The sequence below is a fragment of the Capricornis sumatraensis genome, chromosome 11 (assembly GCF_032405125.1).
Source record: "Capricornis sumatraensis isolate serow.1 chromosome 11, serow.2, whole genome shotgun sequence".
Lineage (NCBI taxonomy): Eukaryota > Metazoa > Chordata > Mammalia > Artiodactyla > Bovidae > Capricornis > Capricornis sumatraensis.
The window spans coordinates 88124239-88141271 of record NC_091079.1 but is presented as its reverse complement, the minus strand read 5'-3'; the positions used below and the strand labels follow the sequence as shown (position 1 = coordinate 88141271).

Here is a 17033-nt window from a genome sequence, read left to right as displayed (position 1 = left end):
TGTCTTAATGGTGTATGTCCTTCTCAGGGAATCACAATGAGGCATGACATGTTTGTGTGCCTCTTATTTGTGATACCAATTTTGATCACTGGTCAAGATGTTAATATTTTTTTCCTGTTGAATGTGAGGAGGTGTTTTAAGACCATGGTCCTCATCAAAATTTACCTCATATACGGCCAGTAGGTACATGAAAATGTGCTCAGCCTCACTTTGAGAGAAGTGCAAATCAGAATCACAATGAGGTGTCACCTCACACCTATTAGAATGCTGCTAAGTTGCTTCAGTCGACTGTGCGACCCCATAGATGGCAGCCCACCAGGCTCCCCCATCCCTGGGATTCTCCACGCAAGAACACTGGAGTGGGTTGCCATTTCCTTCTCCAAGGCATGAAAGTGAAAAGTGAAAGTGAAGTCTCTCAGTTCTGTCCGACTCTTAGTGACCCCATGGACTGCAGCCCACCAGGCTCCTCCATCCATGGGATTTTCCAGGCAAGAGTGCTGGAGTGGGGTGCCATTGCCTTCTCCAGCCTATTAGAATAGCTGTCATCAAAAAGACAAGAAATAACAAACGTTGAGGCTGTGGAGTAAATGGAACCCTTGTTCACTGTTGGTGGGAGTGTAAATTGGTGCAGCCGCTATGGAAAATGGTATGAGATTCCTCAAAAGATTAGAACTACTACGAAATCTAGTAATTCCATTTCTGGGTATTTAGCCAAAGGAAATGAAAACACTAACTTGAAAAAAATAGTTGCACCTCCTTGTTCATCACGGCATTATTTACCATAGCCAAGGCATGGAAGCCACCCAAGTGTCCGTTGGTGGATAACTGGATAAACGTGGTTAATTGGGACTTCCTGGTGGTACAATGGATAAGAGTCTGCAGTGCAGGGGACGCGGGTTCGATCGCTGGTCCAGGCAGATTCTACGTGCCGTGGGCAACAGAAGACTATGTGCCGCGGCTGTTGAGCCCACGAGCTGCAGCTCCTGAAGCCTGAGCGCCCTGGAGCCTGCCCGCGGCGACCCCTGAGCCCACCTGCTGCATCTGCTGAAACCCGGCCACCTGGGAGTGTGTGCTCCACCACGGAAGCCACCACAGTGAGAAGCCTGTGCACTGCGCCAGAGAGTCACCCCAGCCCACTGCAACTCGGGAACGCCCGCGGGCGGCAGCGAAGACCCAGTGCAGCCAAAAATATAAATACGTAAATATATTTGTAAAAAAGATGAGGTGTATCTACACAGTGAGTTATTACTTACCGTAAAGAAGAAGGAAACCTTGCCATTTGTGACAACACAGGTGGACATTGAGGGCTTCATGCTATGTGAAATGAGTTTGACAAAGACAGGTACCATATGATCTCACTTATATGTGGAATCTAAAGCAAAAGCAAAACAAACAAAAACTTCCCCAGCCTGTAGATACAGAGAACAGATCACTGGTTGCCAGAGGCAGGGTTAGGAGATGGTTGAGATGAGTGATTGTGGTTAAAAAGTAGAAACTTGCCACTGTAAGTAAATAAGGCATGGGCATGTAATACACAGCTAACACTGTTACTATGCATTTGAAAGTTGCTAATAGAGCAGATCTTAAAAGCTCTTGACATACACAGATTTCTGATTTTGTGTAGTGAAAATAGATATTAATGACACCTATGGTGACCTTTCACAATATATAGGTAGGTAGATAGGTAGGTTCAGTCGCTCAGTCATGTCCGACTCTTTGGGGCCCCATGGACTGTAGCCCACCACGCTCATATCAAATCATATTGTATACTTAAAACAATGAAACTGTTATGTGTCAATTATAGCTCAGTTAGAAATAAATTTTCCTCCTAGATTTAGCATGCATTGATGATTCTTGCCAGAGCTTAACAAGGCCATTCTTAATCAGTAGTAAGTTAGGGAGAGAGTCTAACAGTCGTCTTTTAAAAAGTTAGTGAATAAACGAGTGAGTTTATTTAAATGTATCACAGTAAAATTCACTTTTTGTGGTATATAGACCTATACGTTTTGAAAACTGCTTCAAGTCCTGTAGATACCGTCAGAGTCGTGATAGAGAACAATTCCGTCAGCCTGAGAGATTCCCGTATGCATCCCTTTGCAGTCAGCCCCTAGCCTCGCCACAGTCTTCTCCATGTGCATGAGATAAGCGTCTACCTTTTTGAGCCATAATTTCTGTACTTGTAGAATGAATGTGTTGATAAGGACCCTGTGAGTTTGTTCTGCTGATTGTGATCAGGCAACATCTGGTACAGTACCTGCACAGGGCCTGGAACTTGTAGACATTTGATAAATAATATTTCCTTCTCTGCTTCCTCTGAAAAGCCTCTGGTTCTATTTCCTAGGTTTATCGTCAGACCAAGTGAGGATTGTTTTTCGTCTCTTCCACTTATTTTTTTAAAACTTCATTGGAAAATTTCAATCATATATAGAATGAAGTATATGCATATACAGAGAGAGAAATATAATGAACCCTCATGTACCCCATCACCCACTTCCAGCTGTTACCTGCTCATGGCCAATCTTGTTTTTCATCTTTACTCCTCAGCCACATCATCCCCACCTCCAGGTTATTTTGAAGTTAAGTTTCAGATGAATTTTTCCATCTGCAGATATTTCAATTTGCATCTCTAAAAGAATTCACTTAAAAAAATAACACTACTATTATACATTAAAAAGTTAAAAATAATTCCTTAATATCATTAAACATCTGGTGTTCAGATTTTCCTAGTTGTCTCTCTCTTTAAATCCGGATTCAAATAGGTCTATATGTGACTGGTTGATCTTTCTTAAATTTCTTTTAAACAAAATGTCCCCCCTCCTTTGTTTTTCCTTATAACTTTTTTAGAAGAATTGCTCGTATTTTTGAATGCAGACCTTGAGAATATTTTTGAATAAGCACCAAGTAATCTGTAGCTTTTACTTAGGTAACTCATAATGGTGACAGTTTAACCGATATATAACTTCAAGGAAAAATTAAATGCAGAGAAGACTGAATTATATGATTTTGCGGTTATAAATAGTGATTTCTGCAACTCTGAGTAGTGTGGTTGTTAATGTTTTTAAACCCTGCTTATAGATTAAGGACACTGTCTCTGAGAAGACAATTGGACTGATGCGAACGCAGTTTTGGAAGAAAACTGTGGATGATATATATGGTGACAATCCACCACATCAGCCTGTGGCCATTGAACTGTGGAAGGTAAAACAGAAATAGCTGCTTTTCATTTGTAAGAATGTTATTTAAGCATACTTTTTGTTACATACAAGTTGGAGAGTGGCAATGGGGAATCTATCCTGAAAATATTCTTGGACTCATGTAATGTTCAGATGTATATTAGTTTTGACAGAATTTAAAATCATTAAGTAATTTGCACACATCTTTAGTGTGTTTATTAAAAGAAGAAAGAGGAATTTGGTCTGTTTATGTTATAAATTGTTTTCCACATGTTTGGTTGCAGAATTTAAGCCCTACAAATTTTGAAAGAATGACAGGTGAATCTTCTGTCTGCCGAGTAGCTCCTTATTCCAGTGCTTTAGTTCATGCTCCGGACTGTGGATCCATTGATCTTTTGTGCTCTTATCATTCCTAAAGCTGCCTTGTCTAGTTTCATAGAATTGCCTCTTTGTTGATGAAGTTTAGGTATCTGAGAATGGAAGCCTATGGGCGAGGTTGTTATTTGTACACTAAGATGTATTTAGTAGTTAGTTTTACATTAAAGCTCTGTGGACTCCTCATTCACAACTAGCCTTACACAGTTTAAAAATACGTTGGACTAGCAGCAGAGGACAGGGTTTGGGGTCCTTTTGTCATTGATCTGCGCCCCCGTTGTCGTATTGTGAGTGCCGGAAGACAGCGTCTGTCCCAGGAGCCTCTGGCAGACCTAACTGGTGCACTCCTTCTCAGGTCTGCGCCCCAGCAGAGGCAGGCCCCTTTTCGGGGCCTCAGGTTGACTTCACAGAGCCTCAGTAATTGGAGAGCCAGGCCCCTCCAATCAGGGACTGGAAAGGAAAAGTGGATGGGAAGCTCAGTAATTGGAGAGCCAGGCCCGTCCAATCAGGGACTGGGAAGGAAAAGTGGATGGGAAGCTCGTTTCCCTTTAGTCATCCCACTTCAAGAACCTCATCCTGGCTGACTCAGTTTAGAGGAAAGTTTCTCCAAAATCCAGAAACTACTTATTTTATATGCAAACCTGACTGCATTAGAAGTTTATGCTAAGACTTGTATCAAAGATTCTGGCCTTTGTCAGGAAATAACTTGAATGATCAGAGATTTATTTAACATAAATTTATCTTGTCTTAGCTTCACTTAAGTGCCAGAAGACATATCTGAATTACAGAATGTTTACATGTATGTCAATTTGTCCAGTTTTAAAAGCTGCTTAAATTTTGATGATGAATGTTGGCCAGCTCTCTGATAATGACAGGTATTGCAGATTAACATGAACATTTGAAAGAAGCAGGTGGTGTTCAGAGTGGTTGTCCTGACTGTGTGTCTTTTACTTCTCTCCCCATTCTTCTGGAGCACGTGCTTATTGCGCCACTGTCCAGTCAGACTTTCCATTCATTGCTTAAAGAGCTTCGGGTTCTTTAGACGATTAAATAGGGGAACAGAGTACATTCCTGCTGCACTGTTTCATTGGTACTTTTAGAGCACAGAATAGATGAAATTCTTACAATTTCTAATAATTATAGCCACGATTTTTATTTCATTTGGCTTCTATTTCCAAAGTTTTGATACCTTTATTCAACAGGTTTTCAGCTTCTTATAAGTATGTGTTTTTTTATCTTGATCTCTGATGTCCTTCAGAGTCAGACAGAACTCTGTGATCAAGGAACTGCAGCTGTTACAGCGTCAGTCTTGAGTAAATAGGAGTCTGACTTTTCGGTGGTTTAGTATCTACCGAGTACTTTTATGTGCCAGGAATGGTGCTTGATAGTGTGGTTACAAAGATCAAACAAGCCCTGCCCTACTCAGACATGTACAAAACAAAATGAGAGCCAGACTGAAGTGACTGAGGTATCCCAGGCTGATTCACTGGGGAGAGAGGCCTGCGGGAGTGCTGCTGTGCAGTTGTAGCAATGCTGAGAGCACTTCCAAACCAACTCTGCAGCCCTCATAGCTTCTGCTGCGTTCCTGTCGGGCAAAGTGGGCACACTTCCATCCTTTGCCCCGTGCATGTGTATTAATGAGCCTGCCAGCCTTTACATTAATATCAGTGACATCTTAGAGTCTCAGTTGAAATGTAGGATATCCCGGAGACTTTGTTTCACTCCTATATTTCTTGTGAAAATATATTATACTTAGTGTTGACTTGGCAAAAAAGCAGTGTTTACCTTATTTGGAAATAGCTTCAAAATTTCAGGAAGGTTACAAAATTAAAAATCTTGCAAGAACACTTCTATGTTGTTCACTCATATTTACCTGTTGTTAACATTTTATCCTATTTGTTAATTATTTGTGTGTGCTCACTCGTGTGTGTGTGTGTGCTGGCATGATCTCTATATTTTCACACATAGTTTTTTAAAATCATTTGAGTATAAGTTGCATACATCATGTCCCTTTATTTCTCATTACCTTAGTAATTTCCTAAGAATACAGACATTCTCTTTAACCAGAATAGTTACTGACTTTAGTAGATTTAACTTTGAAATAACTTTCATCTGATTTTCCTCTCATATTCCAATTTTGTCAGTTGACCTAATAATATACATTAATGTATTTTTCCCCTCCAGTGTAGGATCCAGTCAGCTATTTTTCAGTCATATCTGTTTAGCCTGATTTAATCTGGAACATTTCCATAGCTTTTGTCTTCTGTGACATTGACATTTTTGAAGTGTATATAACATCTTTTTTTTTTTGTAGTAGAACATTCCTCATTTTGGATTTGTCTAATGTTTCCTCCTGCTTAGATGGTTCAGGTTATGCTCCCTTGGCCAGAATACTGCATCGGTGATGTATTCTCAGGGTGTCACATCTGGAGACACATTCTGTCCATCTGTCCTTTATTGCATTGTTCATTTTCATTAACATTCAAGATGTTGCCCGGTTCTCCCAATGTGTAGTCTACTGTATAATTAGAATTTCCCTTGCAGCTAATCAGGTTTAAGACAATGCAAATATCCTGCTCCTCATCAGTTTCCTGTGAAACGTAACATTCACTGATGGTTCTTATCCAGTCTTTACTATTATGATTACAGAACGATAATGTCCCGACTCTAATGCTTTGTTCACATTTACCACCTGGCACACTACTATAAGCAGCTGCTCTCACTCTCCTATATTATGTATTTACTTAACTATTGGTATAAACTCCTGAATTTCTTGTTTTTCCCAGTACTTTATAAATCATTGCTTGCATGCATGCTCATTCTTTTAGTTGTGTCCAACTCTTTGAGACCCTATGGACTGTGGCCCACCAAGTTCCTCTGTCTGTAGAATTTCCCAAGCAAGAATACTGGTGTGGGTTGCCATTTCCTCCTCCAGGGGATCTTTCTGGCCCAGGGAGTGAACCCGCTTCTCTTATTTCTCCTACATTGGCAGGCAGATTATACCTCATTACTGTACTTAATTATTTGGTATTCATATAGTCCCATATTTGGACAATGAGAGTCCCTTCAAAATGGCTTATATGTCCTAACATGCCTATTTTTTTTTTTTTTTTTGCACTTTCTATTTTCTGGCACAATAAAATGGTTTAGGATCCTCTTGAATCTCCCTTGTTCCAGCTCTGGAATCCCCTTTTTTAGAGTCTGTTTCCTTGGATGGAAATGGTATTAGAGACCAGGATCTAAGTACTAAGTGTGCTCTTTCTTAATGGAGTGTCTTTACTTGTAAGGTAACACTGTACCCTACAGATTGTTTTCTTTGGAGCTGTATTAGCCTTTTCTATTATAAAGTGGTTATTTTCATTAAATAGGGTCTTCATTTTATGGGAGAAAAGTTTGTAATAAGCATAGAAGTCGAGGCATACCACGGAGAGAAGCTTGCTCAGCTTAATTCTTGTTTTTTTGTTTGTTTTGAAAGTGGATTCACTAATTACTAATAGTATAAGGAAAAGAGTAGTGAAAAAGTTTTGGATATATTATCTTTACTTGGAAATGTTTTAAAATGTTTTCTAGGGACATTTTCTTTTTCCCTAGGTTTTTAACATTGCTGTCTGGTGATGAATTATTACAAATGTTCCCTGGCCTGGTTTGGTATTTGGTTTATGTTATTCAGGTCTACAGAAGTCATTTGTAGTACTTTCCAAAAACTTAAAACTTTTTTTTTTTTAGGCTGTCAGAAGACATAATCTGACTAAAAGATGGCTTATGAAAATCATTGATGAAAGAGTAAGTTGCAATTGGTCAAGTCTTGTTTTTTCTCCTCTTTTAATCCTTATGCTAATTCTTCAGGGAAGAAATGTTTTAATAAGTAAATCAATATTTTGGAGGAAGGAGACTTTTAGAGAACTATGCCACTTTATCTGTTCTCCATCACTGCATGCCGCCTACCTCAACTCCTACCCCTGTGCCTGGAGACAGACAGGCAAGCGGGTGTCCAGGCAGAGGCCTGCGTGTGCATATCATGCTCTACTATCTTGGTGTTTTTTAAAAAATAGGAAATGTTGAGACTTACATAAAAATAGAGAAAATAGTGTAGTACACTTTCATGTATCCGTCACCTAGCTTTAATAGTTATAAACCCATGTCCAGTGTTATTTCATTTATTTTCTAAATGAAATAACAGCTTCCCTCACTAAACCCTATTCGATTATTTTAAAGTAAACCCCAGACATGTTATCATTTGATCTGAAAATACAATGTGTATAAAACAGATAATCAACAAGGACCTATTGTATAGCACGGGAAACTCAGTTCTGTAATAACCTAAATGGGAAAAGAATCTGAAGAATAGATGGAAGTATATGTATAACTGAATCACTTTGCTGTGTACCTGAAACTAACAAAACATTGTAAATCAACTCCACTATAAAATAAAAATTGAAAAGAAGAGGCTTGTATAAAATATAACTATAATATGATAATCAGACCTTAAAAAGTATGGATAATTCCTTAATTTCATCAAAACTAGAATAGTTGTACACATATCATTATATTCATCCAGTGCTTGAAGCTGTGTCCAAATAGAGTGAATAAATAAAGTTCTAGCAAATAGAATCTTACACTTAGAACTAAGTTCTAGTTCCAACCAGGCTTGCAGATTGCTTGATGGCTGGGACTGATCTGTGTGATCTTTCCAACACGTTGTTGGCGGAGTGTCCTTGACCTAATATTTGTCATACACTGTTGTCATGAAAATGTAAGTTTACTTAGTTTATTTGGATACAATCTGTTAATAATCATAGGCTACAGTAGTAATAATATAAGCCAAAATAAGATAATGACTTTTACATTTTAAAATTCTCAGTTGGCTTATAGAATTAATTACTATGAAGAAAGTCTGTTTTTCAGATATCTTCTGTTTTTATGATGTAAGAAGATGTGAGAATTCAAGACAGATAATGGAAAATCTCTCTTTTTTATGAAAAAACAAAACAGTTTTTCCATTGTTTAATGGAAAATGGCATTTGGCATTTGCATAGAAGGATATATAAAAGTAAAAGATTGGATCAGTATTCATGCATTGATCTATAGATTCAGTGCAGTCCCTTTAAAATTTCCAGCTGCTCTTCTTTTTTTTTGCAGAAATTGACAAGTTGATCCTAAAATTCATATGGAAATGCAGGGGACCCAAAGTCATCAAAAGAATCTTAGAAAAGAAGAATAAAGTTGAAGGACTCATTTCCCAATTTTGAGACTTGACCACAATGTTACAGTAATCAAACTGTGTAGCATTGGCCTTCCATAGACATATTGGTTAATATGTACTGATCATATAAATCACGTACATTGGCATGGAATAGAATTGAGAGTTCAGAAGTAAACCTATATATTGATAGTCTACTGATTTTTGACAAGGGTGTGAAGATAATTCAGTGGGGGAAAGAACAGCCTTTTCAGCAAACAGTGCTGGGACAACTAGATATCCACATGCAAAAGAATGATTTTGGTTTCCTGCCTCATTCCATGTATAGAAACTAACCCAAAATGGATATAAATGTAAGTTAAAACTGTAAAATTGTTAGGAGGAAACATAGGCATAAATCTTCTTAAGTTTATATTGGGCAGTGATTTCTTAAATATGATACAAAAGCACAAGCATTAAAATTAAAAAGTAGATAATTGGACTTCATCAAAATTTAAAAGATTCAGGAAAACAAAAAGACAATCCACAGAATGAGAGAAAATACTTATCAGTTATATATACGATAAGGGACTATTGTCTAGAATATATAAAGAACATATAACTCAACAATAAAAAAAAGGAATCCAATTTAAAGATTTGGATAAACATTTCTTTTAAAAAGATACATAAATAAGAAACCCCTGAAAAGATGCTCAGCATCTTTTCACTAGGGAGATGGGAATCAAAGCAACAATGAAGGGGCTTCCCTGATGGCTCAGGGGTGAAGAATCTGCCTGCCAGTGCAGGAGACAGGTCGGATCCCTGGTATGGGAAGAGCCCGCCTGCTGCGGAGCAGCTCAGCCTGTACACCATGTCTGTTGGGCCTGTGCTCAAGCCCGTAAGCTGCAGCTACCAAGCCCACGTGTTGTCACTGCTGAGGGCCACGTGCCCCAGAGCCGGTGGTCCACAACAAGAGAAGCCCGCACACTGCAGCTGGGGAGCAGTCCCCACTCCCTGCAACCAGAGAAAAGCCAGCACAACCACAAATAAATAAATAGAAATTTTAAAAAAGCAAGCCACAATGCGATACTACTTCATACCCATTGGGATGGCTCCAGTAAAGAATGAACAATAGTTAAGTGCTGGTGAGGATATGGAGATACTGGGACCCTTCGTACAATGCTGATGGAAAAGTGAAATGGTGCAGCTGTTTGGAAAAACTGGCAGATTCTTCAGAAAGTTAAACATAGAGTTATCATAGACCCGGCAATTTCACTCCTAGGTTGATACGAGAAATGAAAACGTGTCTTCACAAAACTTTGTACACAAATGTTCATAGCAGCATTATTCATAATAGTTCAAAAGTCAGAATGCCTCAGAGTCTATGAATGAGTGAATAAACATATGATGGAATATTATATATGTTTTCTTCACTTAAAAGGGATGAGATACTAATAGATTTGCCAACATGGGTGAACCTTGAAAATATGCTAATTGAAAGAAGCCAGATACAAAATGCCACATATCGTATCACTGTACTTTTGTTTGCAACGGACAAATCCATGGAGACAGAAAGTGCATTAGTGGTTTGTGGCGATCAGGAGACGGGAAAACAGGAAGGGATAACTTCATAGATACAGGATTCTTTCTGAGGTGATGAGAACATTCTGGAATTAGATAGTGGTAATATTGCACAACTTTGGAATTTACTACAACCGTGAAATTGTATACTTCAGAAGATTTTATGGTGTGTGAATTGTTTCAGGTTTTTTTTTTTTTTTTAATATGAAAGATCTGGAGGATATTTTTTCCCCCTGGGATTCATTGCTGATGCCAGTTTCTCCTAGTTTTAAAACAGGAGGAAGGGGTGGAGGAATAATATTATTTTGGCCACGCAGACTTTCTAAATGTATTATAAAGGTTGCTAGATGTGCTTGTTCTAAGATTGACGTTTTTCTGTTTCTTGAGTATAGTGTATTCTGGTAATCCACCATTACTTTATGGAATATTACTGTGGAATAGTGCAGTAATGTCTGAGATGCTTAATTAAATAGGCGCTCAGTTAAGTAATTTTCTCCATGATATCTTAGACTTTGTTATTGTTTGGTAAGTCACATCCAACTCTCTTGGGACTCCATGGTAGACCACGAGGCTCCTTTGTCCATGGGCTTTCCCAGGCAAGAATTCTAGAGTGAGTTGCCATTTCCTTCTTCAGAGAATCTTCCCAACCCAGGGATCAAACCTGTGACTTTTTCATTGGCATGCAGGTTCTTTACTGCTGAGCCATCAGGGAAGCCCCCACCTTACACTTTGTTGTTGTTCAGTCATCCAGTTGAGTCCGACTCTTTGCCACCCCGTGCGCTGCAGCACACCAGGCCTCCCTGTCCCTCGTCATCTCCCAAAGTTTGCCCAAGTTCATGTCCATTGCATCAGTGATGCCATCCAACCATCTCATCCCATGATGCCCCCTTCTGTCCTTAGTCTTTCCCAGCATCAGGGACTTTTCCAGGGAATCAGCTGAAGGAGGAAATTGTAAACCATTACAGTATTCTTGCTGTGAGAACCTCATAAACTGTATAAAAAGACCTTACACTTTAGAAGCAAGTAAAAATTAAGCCAACCCCATGTCCATGGTGATTTGTGCATTGAGATTATTCCTGAGGTATTATTTTGAGGGGTGATTTGTAAGTAGTGAACATGTAGGACTTTAATATTTTAATTTTATTTTTTATCTTTATTGTGTAATAGTTCATACCAATAGTTTTAATTATTAGTCATTTCTTTAGGGGAAAAATTGTGCATTTTTAAAATAAGTTATTACCCATTCATCAAACAAATAAAGCATTTTGTTTGTAGGAAAAAAATTTGGATGACAAAGCATATCGTAATATCCAGGAACTAGAAAATTATGCTGAAAATACACAGAGTTCTCTTCTTTATCTAATACTAGAAATATTGGGTAAGTTTTTTTTTCTTTTCTATTTTATACTTCTCTTTCTTAAAGAAAATACTTTTTTTTAATTGAAGTATAGTTGATCTACATCATTATGTTAATTTCAGGTATTCAGGAAAGTGATTCAGTTATACATATACTTTTTTTTTTCAGATTCTTTTTCACTGTAGTTATTACAAGATACTGAATATAGTTCCCTGTGCTAAGTCCTTGTTGTTTATTCCGTATATAATGATGAGCATCTGTCAGTCCCATGCCCCTAATTTATCCCTCCCACTCCTTTCCCCTTTGGTAACCGTCAGTTTGTTTTCTAAGTCTGTGAGTCTGTTTCTGTTTTGTAAAGCAGTTCATTTGTATTATCTTTAAGATTCCACATGTGAGTGGAATTATATAACATTTGTCTTTGTCTGATTTACGTTACTCAGTGTGCTAATCCCTAGTCCATCCATGTTGCTGCAAATGGCACGTGTCGTTCTTTTATGGCTGAGTCATATCCCATTGCATGTGTGCACCACACCTTCTTACTCTGTTCATCTGCGGATGGACAGTTAGGTTGTTTCTATGTCTTGGCTGTTGTAAATAGTGTTGCTGTGAATATTGGGGTGCATATATCTTTTCAAATGAGAGTTTTCATCTTTTTCTGGATATATGCCCAGGCATAAACTTGCTGGATCATATGGTAACTCTGTTATTAGTTTTTTGAGGAACCTCCATGCTGTTAACATAACACCTTTTATACTTCAGTCTTTCTTAATTTGACAGTCTAACCAGTTTAACGTTAAAATTTTTCTTTGCACCAACTACAAAAGACTAGATTTTCTTTTTCTTTCGAGGTAGAAAGGAAATATAATATATACCTTTCTTTGGAATGGAATGCAGACTAATGAAAATACCCAGATTCTCGTAAAAGTACTTTAGCTACCTCCTGCTGTAATTAATAATCTGGTAATTACAGATGATTTTACTTTTTTATGCAACCCTTACTGTTTGGAAGACCTATGACCTGACTCCTTTCTTCTTTGTCAATAATACTTTCCCATGTTTAAGGCAAAAGTTGAAGAAACAAAACTCTGTAAGTTTTTATGAGATTTTTCTTAAAAAAAAAACAAAACCCCAAACTATGGAGTTGAGATATTTTTGCTCCTTTGCCTCTATTCTAAATTGGTGAGGGCTTATTGTCATGAGGATTGTAATGGAATTATTTGGAGCAAGGACAATACCATCCATTTGAAGAAAGCAATATGTCTTTATGTCAGCCTAAAAGAATAATACAAGTCCTTACCCAATTTCCCAGGCCTGTTCTGCCTGCCCATTCAGTGACATGTTTGCCAACGCAGTGAAAGGAGGGAGCAAAGAGCAGGAAGCTTAAGCATATACTTAAAATGAGGTCATATGGAAATTGCACTGAGGAGAAGAAATGCAAGACTTGCCGTGTTTTCCACAAGAGCTGATTAAAATTCCAAATGTGCTCTTGGTATGCTGTTGTCTAAGGAAACTTCTATTTAAAAGTTGACGTTCAGAAACCTGTTACTGGTAAATGATCAGCTTGTCTTTGTGCCCAGTTTTGCTCACATAAATCCTGTTTTTCAGATATGAAGCACAGGATAAACACCTTTTACCTGTTAAGGTGATTTCCCTATGCTGCTTGTATTGACTTGTTACGCGTTTGAAGAGAAAAGAGCAGCCTAATTGTTAGATTTCTGAAATCACAGGCATAAAGGATCTTCATGCAGACCATGCTGCCAGCCACATTGGGAAAGCACAAGGCATTGTCACTTGCTTGAGAGCCACACCCTATCACAGTAGCAGGAGAAGGGTGTTCCTTCCCATGGATATTTGTATGCTGGTAAGGCTGTTACTTGTACTCCTAATTATTTACCTTAAGAATATGGGGAAGGACATTCTCTTCTTGGTTCTTTAGTCTGTTCTAGTAACTTCTTTGAAACACACGCTTATTGCATTTTTGCTCCAGAATTACCAAGTCAGAGTTTTATCAGTCAGGCATTTTAGGTCGTGGTGGAGCTATGTGTAAGAAGGTCCAGAGAACCTCACTTGGTATAGCCTCATTCCCTTCTAAGCAATTACATAATTATTCCTAGTGTTCACCTTAGCCTATTCTTTCACTTTAAAGGAGGAAGTAATCCTTAAGAAAAATTGCTGTTTATGAGAACCTTTGTTTTCTGGATGAGGTTCATTATTGTCTGTTTTAAATTTCTTATCTATTTGTTTATTTTGTTCCAGGTACTACTGTCGTTACTTAGCATCTTGTTGCATATTCTTCTAGGAGAGCCAGTGTGTTTGTGTGTGACACGTACATATAGCTGTATTTTAAAAACCATAAAAACCATTTTACTGTACATATTGTTCTGTCACTTGTTGTCTTGAGCTGAATTAGTTTTAAGTGTGCTTTGATTCCTAACGTAATGTGCATTTTCCTATGTAGCATGGTGTTTCACAAGAGGATTTTCTACGGAAGAGTCAGGATAGAAATGTGAGAGATGTGGTATATGACATTGCCAGCCAGGCACACTTGCACCTAAAGCACGTAAGTAGCCTCCTTTGGCCGAATCATTTAGGAAACCATCGTTTCTAGCCGTGGCTACTCCTAATGGTTGGTTGTAGCGTTTTCTGTTTAACAATGTGTATCCATTGCTCACTGAAATCCCAGCAAATGTATCTCAGGGACTATTGTAAACTTTTCCCACTTTTTAAAAATCTCCCTTTTTCCTCCTCAGCTTCCTCCATGAGGCTCCCCTGGGACCCGTCCGCTCACTGTTTCTGTCTCTCAGGCGAGAGTGTGTCTTCCTGCCTGGTCAAGGCTGATGCCTCTCCTCTTCTGCCCTTCCAGAACTTTCCATCCTCAGCAGTTCCCAGCTGGTGTTTTCAGCTGGCCTCTCTGACAACTTGCCCCGTTTATCTTCTAGTTTGTTGCTACTGTTTTTATTGAGCAGCCTGTGGGACCCTTCTGTTTCTTACTTTTCCCTCCCAGTTAACCTTTTTTGAATACACGTTCTATGTGTATTTTTACCTCAAGGCCCTCACCACTGTGACCCTGTTCACTGGGCTATATTTGGCTTCCATCCTGCATACTCTAATAATCATCTCTAGTAAATCATTTCCTATTGCCACATTTGAAAGGGTATCTGATTTATTGCATTCTTAAACCCTCTTGGTAGCTTCAACCTGATTGCTTCCAGGATATGAGTGAATGCCACAGGAATTGCAGGGGAGTCCAAAGGGCTGTGCCTGTCCTGTGGCTCAGTCTCATTTCATACCTGTGACATCTCCTAAGAGATTGGTAAGAGGGAAATGTGTCACCGAAACCATGGTGGTCTTTGAATCTTGCAGGTGTACTCATTTGCAGTATACAATGTAAGAGCAAATTTGTTGCAGCAAGTATTTTTGTAACTTATCTAGTTTGCTCAGTCAAAATAGTTTCTGAAATTAAAAATTCCACTTAAGTTATTAAAGCCCAGAAAATTCAAAGAAGTGATTCTCATATTTAATACTTTGTGGTTGTTCAGTTGCTCAGTCGTGTCCGACTCTGCAACCCTGTGGACTGCAGCCCGCTAGGCTTCCCTGTCCTTCGCTATCTCCTGGAGATCACTCAGGCTAATGTCCATTGAGTGGGTGGTGCCATCCAACCATTTCATCCTCTGCCATCCCCTTGTCTTGTCTCCAGTCTTTCCCAGCATCAGGTCTTTTCCAATAGTCAATTCTTTGCATCAGATGCCAAAGTATTGGGAGTTTCAGCTTCAGCATCAGTTCTTCCAGTGAATATTCAGGGTTAATTTCCTTTAGGATTGACTCGTTTGATCTCCTTGCAGTCCAAGGGACTCTCAAGAGTCTTCTCCAACACCCCAGTCAAAAGCATCAATTCTCTGGCTTGGTCCAATTCTCACATCCATACATGACTACTGGAAAAACCACAACTTTGATTATATGGATCTTTGTTGGCAAAGTAATGTCTCCGCTTTTTAGTGTGCTGTCTAGGTTTAATACTTACCGATTAATTTAATACTTACCAACTAATTCAGCCATAATAAGTCATTAAAAAATAAAGAGTGTCTGATTTAGGGAGGGTAGATGCTTTATATGTATGTATGTGAATGTATATACATACATGCTGCTGCTGCTGCTAAGTCGCTTCAGTTGTGTCCGACTCTGTGCGACCCCATAGATGGCAGCCCATCAGGCTCCACCGTTCCTGGGATTCTCCAGGCAAGAACACTGGAGCAGATTGCCATTTCCTTCTCCATTGCATGAAAGTGAAAAGTGAAAGTGAAGTCTCTCAGTTGTGTCCGACTCTAAGTGACCCCATGGACTACAGCCTACCAGGCTCCTCCGTCCATGGGATTTTCCAGGCAAGAGTGCTGGAGTGGGGTGCCATTGCCTTCTCCAGGGGATCTTCCTGACCCAGGCATTGAACCCGGATCTCCCGCAATTCCAGGCAAACACTTAACCTCTGAGCCACCAGGGAAGCCCATATATGCATATAACAAGCTTCCCCAGTGGCTCAGCAGAAGAGAATTCACCTGTGATGCAGGAGATGCGGATTCAATCCCTGGCTCGGGAAATCCCCTAGAGGAGGGCATGGCAGCCCGCTCTGGTATCCTTGCCTGAAAAATCCTATGGACAGAGGAGCCCGGTGGGTACAGTCCATGGAGTCGCAAAGAGTTGGACATGACTGCAGCGACTGAGCACAGCACCTGGCACACACGGAACAGAGGAAGAAGCAACTAGACTTGATCACTGATTGGATTGCAGCAGGGCCAGGAGCAGGAAAGTCCAGGGTTCCATGAAGTTCAACTATAGATCGTGCTGGTGCCAGTCAGAGACTGCAGTAGAAAAGCAGTGGTGTGCTGGCTGCTGATCAGTAGTCTCCGGGCGTCACTGAATTTAAGGGGATTCGAGGGCATGTAAGGCAGTGGGCCAGAATGCAGGTTGCAGGGTGACGGCTGTAAGAGGAGGTCAGAACTGGAGACACAGCCCGGGGAGGCACCCACACGGGAGGCTTAGGGTTAAAGCTCCAGGTGTGGATGTGCCGTTGTCCAAAGAGAGTGTATATCTAGGCAGGAAGGCCAAAGGCCGAACCGTGAACCCACCTCCAGTTCTCAGGTAGGAAGAGAAAGGGCCGTTTATTAGGAAGAAGGAGAACTCGGAGTCAGTGTGCTGGAAACCTAAGGGAGGAGCAGATTCCAAGAACTGGAAATGCTAAAGTCCTGCATTCCTCAGAGAGATTGAAGAGAAAAGAAGGATGCTGATCAGTAAACTGCGAATGATCTCGAAGAGAGCAGTTTTAGTAGATGGAGTAAAACCAGAGTACAGGGGGTTGAGAAGTGAGTCAGGGAGT

General features: G+C 39.6%; 1 protein-coding gene and 1 non-coding gene across 2 annotated transcripts in view; both read left to right on the top strand.

Moving 5' to 3' along the window:
• NDUFAF6 (NADH:ubiquinone oxidoreductase complex assembly factor 6) overlaps positions 1–17033 on the top strand; it is a 40343-nt gene that overhangs the window by 15824 nt on the left and 7486 nt on the right. Inside the window, exons 3-7 of the mRNA XM_068983759.1 lie at positions 3076–3198; positions 7275–7331; positions 11584–11686; positions 13393–13526; positions 14124–14225. Coding sequence (XP_068839860.1) covers positions 3076–3198; positions 7275–7331; positions 11584–11686; positions 13393–13526; positions 14124–14225 — 519 coding nt within the window. The remainder of the gene's footprint in view (positions 1–3075; positions 3199–7274; positions 7332–11583; positions 11687–13392; positions 13527–14123; positions 14226–17033) is intronic.
• On the top strand, positions 14832–14966 carry LOC138088857 (small nucleolar RNA SNORA14). Its single transcript, XR_011145762.1, has one exon. It is a non-coding gene; the product is annotated as a small nucleolar RNA SNORA14 (small nucleolar RNA).